This window comes from Triticum aestivum, chromosome 6B (genome assembly GCF_018294505.1).
Source record: "Triticum aestivum cultivar Chinese Spring chromosome 6B, IWGSC CS RefSeq v2.1, whole genome shotgun sequence".
Lineage (NCBI taxonomy): Eukaryota > Viridiplantae > Streptophyta > Magnoliopsida > Poales > Poaceae > Triticum > Triticum aestivum.
In genome coordinates, this window is record NC_057810.1 from 56,264,747 (window position 1) to 56,269,987 (window position 5,241).

The 5,241-nt window shown below is 47.3% G+C and overlaps 1 protein-coding gene across 1 annotated transcript; it reads left to right on the top strand.

Annotated features, from left to right (window-relative positions):
* The first annotated feature begins 502 nt into the window (after positions 1–502).
* On the top strand, positions 503–4,501 carry LOC123133458 (uncharacterized). The gene is made up of 3 exons (XM_044552949.1): positions 503–1,678; positions 2,366–2,464; positions 4,149–4,501. Exons 1-2 carry the CDS (start codon positions 565–567, stop codon positions 2,416–2,418), a joined length of 1,167 nt encoding a protein of 388 aa, XP_044408884.1. The 5' UTR covers positions 503–564; the 3' UTR covers positions 2,419–2,464; positions 4,149–4,501.
* Positions 4,502–5,241: the final 740 nt, after the last annotated feature.

Below are 5,241 nucleotides of genomic sequence, written 5' to 3' on the forward strand. Positions count from 1 at the left end.
GGCCCGAGGCCACGCCGACAAGGGAAGGAGAGGGATGGGGGTCGAGGTGGCCGGCACAGGCAGCCCAAGCACCGGCGCGTGGCACTCTGCCAGGCGGTTGCCGAACCGGCGCGGGCGGCGGAGGAGACCCGCCGCAGCCGCGGCGGCCTCGGCTCGGTCCTCCTCCGCCGCCCAATGGCCCAGCACAGGCGGCTCGGGAATGGGAGGAGGGGGTGTCACGAGACGAGGAGTGGGGATAGGACGGGGACGGGAGGCCGGCGGGAGAGGGAGGCGGGGAGGAGCCGGTGAGGAAGGGACGTTCGGCGACGAGGGTCAGCGCCGACGCGGGCGACGACGAGAACGCCCTGGCCATCGCGCTCCCTAAAAAAATTTCTTAATCGACGACGAGGGTTTTTCCTTTTTTTTTCTTGCTGATGAGATCACGAGAAGAAGAGGCAGCCCGTGACCCGTGTAGGTTCTGTCTTCTTGTGTACTTTACTTATCGTGGGCTTCCTCGATTGGGCTTTCGATCTCGCCCCAACCCGCAGCGTCCTCCCGCACTACACGAGCTCTGAGGAGGGCGAGATGTCTCCGGCGGCGGCGCCGCTCGACGACGAAAACCTACTCTCGGAGATCCTCCTCCGCCTCCCCCCGCTGCCGTCCACCCTCCCCCGCGCCTCCCTCGTCTGCAAGCGCTGGCGCCTCCTCGTCTCCGACATCCTCTTTTTCCGCCGCTTCCGCGAGCACCACCGCCACAGCCCTCCCCTCCTCGGCTGCTTCGTCGAGGGCGACCGATGCGTCTCCTACACGCCCACCATGGATTCGCCCGACCGTATCCCCGGCGAGCGCCTCTCATTGCAGCTCATCGAAACCTGCCACTCCTCGGTCCTCGGCTGCCGCCACGGCCTCGTGCTCATCTCCCCCGATTCACGGAATCACGTCCTGGTGTGGGACCCCGTCACCGGCGATCAGCACCACATTGCTTTCCCCCCGGGGTTTGTCGGGGTCGCAAACTCGATCCACGGGGCGGTGCTTCGTGCCGCCGGCGAGGCCCGCCACTTCCAGGTGATCTTGGTAGGGGTTGGCGGGGAAGACAAGCAACATATGCGATTGCTCGCCCGCGTTTACTCGTCGGAGAAAGGCGCCTGGGGTCCTCTCATCTCACCACTGGTTCCATTTGAGGGATATACTACGAAGGGTATTTTCAGCATGTATGTTTTCGGCTTGTCGTCTGTGCTGGTTGGGAATTCCCTTTACTGGTGTCTTGGTGGGCGTTCGGATGCAATTCTCGAGTTTGATTTGGAGAGGCAGAGCCTAGCTGTGATCCGAGTACCACCGTGTCTGTCTAAAGTGGACCTTCTCCAATTCGCGGTTATGCGGGCAGAGGGTGGTGGACTGGGATTACTCTCCATATTAGGCTTCACCGCCCAATTATGGAAGAGAAAGACTGGTTTTGATGGTGTTGCATCATGGGGGGTGGCAACAACTATTGAACTGGACAAGCTACTTTCCCTGAATCCAGAGAAGGAGAGAGTGCAACCCCTGATAGAAGGGCTTGCCGAGTACAATAATGTGGTTCTCCTGACTACAGGTGGTGATGCTGTCATCATGCTGCAGCTTGAGTCACTGCAATTCAAGAAATTTTATGAGACTCCCAACGCATTTTATCATCATCAATTCGAAAGTGTGTATTCTGCAGGTAATAGCATTGCCTTTAACGCATAATGAAGTTGTGATGTAGTGTTCTGTCCGGATGCTTGTGTCTCGGTATTTCATATAATGATTATGACTTATAAACCGGGAAAATATTTGTTAGTGGTACCTAGTTTAGGGAGGGGGTGGTGTTGTTTTGAATATTCCGACATCGTTAATTTTTATTATAATTAGACTGTGTGGTACATGAAAACTAACAGGAAGCTTACTTGTGTAATTCAATATTGTTATCTCTGCTGATCTTGCTAAAAATCCTATAGAAATAAAAAGCACATTAATCTGTAATACATGATGTTTGGTTGTGCCATAGGAAAAAAAACAGGAACATTTTTCAAGGGCTAGGTGAGTTCCATATTTGTCATCTGAAGTCTGAAACGAAAAAAGTTTCCAAGAGGTTGGACTCGATGGAAATTTTCCTTTGGAATTGCGTGTGAAGTAGACCATAGGAAAAGGGCCTATGTGTTCCAACTTGACATTGCTATGGCCTTTGCATGATTTGTTTTTGATTAGAATCCTTCAAAGTTCCTCTGAACCGAAGAAGCCCTTAATTGTTTTTTCTGAAATTACACATGCGAGTTTAACTAAATATCTTCAGTGATGCCTTCTCCTATCTATTTGGCTTCCCATAGGAATGTCATTGGTTGTTTCAGTGTTTGACTTCTTATGCTTGTAGGGACAAGCATTGGTGGTGGACATGATGGAGCTGAATTTTTGCACAGTACATAAGATGATTGTCTGGGTAGATATATCACTATGATTTTTGGTTGAGCAGGTAAACATATCTTCTGCATGCAAGTTCACATATCTAAAAGTTCTTTCGAAATAAAAAAATATTGCTTTCCTTTTTACTACCATTTCTCTGTTACCAAATAGATTGCTTTTGTTATTGTGGGCTCTTCTCCCGCTAGAATCTTAGCTGACTTTGCCGCCGGCTAGCCAGGACGTGAGATTGATATTGCAGGAGATAAATAGGGACTGGGGTAGGGACGAAGCTAAGATCGAAAAAGGGGATTTTTCACTCATTCATAGCTTGCCATCGTTATGTGCTTACATCATTAATTCTAGCCATCCTTATAGGCCAGACACACGTGACGCTTACGGTTGGGCCCCGCTTAATTTAACAAGCTTCGCCATCGTTATTCGCGTACCTAACTTGGTGGTGCCCTTGCTCTTTTATGTCTTCTCCTCTGTTCTGGCCATGTCACCTGTTACATTTCCTCGGTAGTGCTGCTTCAGTACATTGAGATCGTCCAAGTTGCCAGTTCTTGAGAATACCAGCCCAGTTGATAAACCCTTGCGGTATTAGCGGAATTCCCTTTCTTGACGAGTCGCCGAAAAAGAATCACTTCAGGTCTGGATTCTCCTCATCTAACTCAGTGATTTCGGGACATGGAACACGGGATGGACGGCACTGCCAGGCCGCAGTTCCAAGAGATATACCACTGAGCCAATCAGCTCCAACACAGTGTACGGTCCAAAGTATTTGAATGCCAACTTCAGACAAGGCCTGTTCACCGCTGAACATTAAGCATTAGGCTGCAGTTTGTGCAGTACGTTCCCACCCACTTTAATGGTTTTCTCTGATCGATGCTTGTCAGCTTACGTTTTTGTTTTGTTCTGTGCATTGGCCAGATGCCCCTTTCGTCAGTCCAGTTGCACTTGACATTCTGCCACAATTTTGTCAGCTTCAGTTGATGTTGCGAGCTGCACTTAACGTTCTGCCACAATTTTTACCTTTATTAAGTACTCCCTCCATAAAGAAATATAAGAGCGTTTAGATCACTACTTTGATCTAAACACTCTTATATTTCTTTACAGAGGGAGTAACAAATTATGATTGAGAGAGTGATCAAAGTGTTGTTTTTTAGGCTTTTTCTGGTGCTAGTGATTAGCCTGCTAAAGTTTTTCTTCTCTCTGTTCCCCCTGTCCTTCTGTCTCTCTCGCCATGTATATATTCTCTCTCTTGTAAATTATCTATTTTAATAAAATTTACTGGCGGGGTCTCCCCTACAGTTTCCCCCTAAAAAAGGTGTTGTTTTTTTGTGCCACGCAGTTTAAAAAGATGGCATGTATTTTGTACCGAAGGAAGTTTTAAAAATATAATTCAAGTGGTTTGTAAGCTAGATGGTTCAGCACTATTTGCCTCTGTTGGGGTTATTTGAACCATCGGTCTCTTAGCCTCTACTGAGAGAAGATGGCCAAAATGACCGAGAATGTGCTGACAATAGAAGTTGAAAGTGTGCAACCACCCCAAATTTTACCTACTGATAATCTCTGTTTTTTTTTCCGAGTGCTGAGATGATTCAACTTTGTTGTTTTTGGTAGAATTTCCTTTATGGTGAAGCTAATTTTTACTGTTTGAATCTTTAAAAGTTGTGAGGTTGCATAACTTGTACTCTTTTCCATGGATTAGTAGTACAAAAATGGTTTGCCTAATGACATTGGTTGCTCCACAGGTACCTAGAGTTGTATTCTGGCTGCTGAGATGCAGGAATTGGCTTCTTTGCTGTGGGTCCGTCCATTTTGTATGCTTCAGACGGAGATATCGACCCCCTACGTTGCACGCATGGTCAACTGGGAAGTGGAATTGTAGGATTAATCGTTCATTTCTAACTTACCTCTGTTATCTAAGTTCTAGTCACAATTAGCCAACTGGCTTGTTGAAGATGTACACTTGCTGAGATGATCCTGGCTTACGTCGTGTGTGTTCATCGTCTCTCTGTTTCCGTTTGATTATGTTACTTGTTGTAATAGGCCGGGAGATTTGACGTAATATTCTTGCTTATGTCCATTGCGTGTGCCTGTTGAATTTTTTTGGCTGATGAATGTTGGATTACACTTGCCTGCCTGGTGCTATTCGACCAGCAATAGCAGCAATGGGGGTTGCAGTTTTATCTATTCTGGTTTTATTTGTTGGTAGTCAGCAAATGGTAATGTAATCTCTGATGCTGCAGCAAATACAACTATAAGTGTAAAGCCAGCAGCACCCCCTTCATATGCTGCAGCAACAGCACCCCATTCTGATGTGAGGATGGTACTGGTCTACTGGACGGCCAGTCGGAGCTCCTCACAGCTACTTCTGTCCCATCACCAAAATCCAAATCTAGTCAGGCGCATACAGCTGTTAGGCAACTCTAACGCCCCTAAATATCTGGACAGCACTATCTGGATGCATTTGGCCGTCCAATGCCATGCACCAAATCCATCCGGGCATGTCCTGACGTTCGAAATCACATATATCGTCACCAAACCAGGGGAGGTTTGCGGGTGTCCGAACAGTCACCAGGCTACACAATGCACGCAAATATATTTAACACTGGAGTTGACAGAGATAATAACCAGACAATGCATCAGGCCATGAGCAGCCATACATCATATAGCTAGAGTTCTTAGTAGCAGCAGCACATCAGTCTCATTCAACACAGATAACTTAAGTTCATACAACTGACAAAATAAAACAGATATATGCCCATGAAGCATAGACCAAAATAAGACAACGACACAACCACTTCAACTGACAACAAGATATGCAGTTTTGCACCATCAATC

Bases quoted from the DNA above. Each gene is read 5' to 3' on its own strand.
- LOC123133458 (XM_044552949.1), top strand. From the start codon at position 565: ATGTCTCCGGCGGCGGCGCCGCTCGACGACGAAAACCTACTCTCGGAG. The intron at 1,679-2,365 runs GTAATAGCATTG...TTATGCTTGTAG, and splicing joins CGAAAGTGTGTATTCTGCAG to GGACAAGCATTGGTGGTGGA.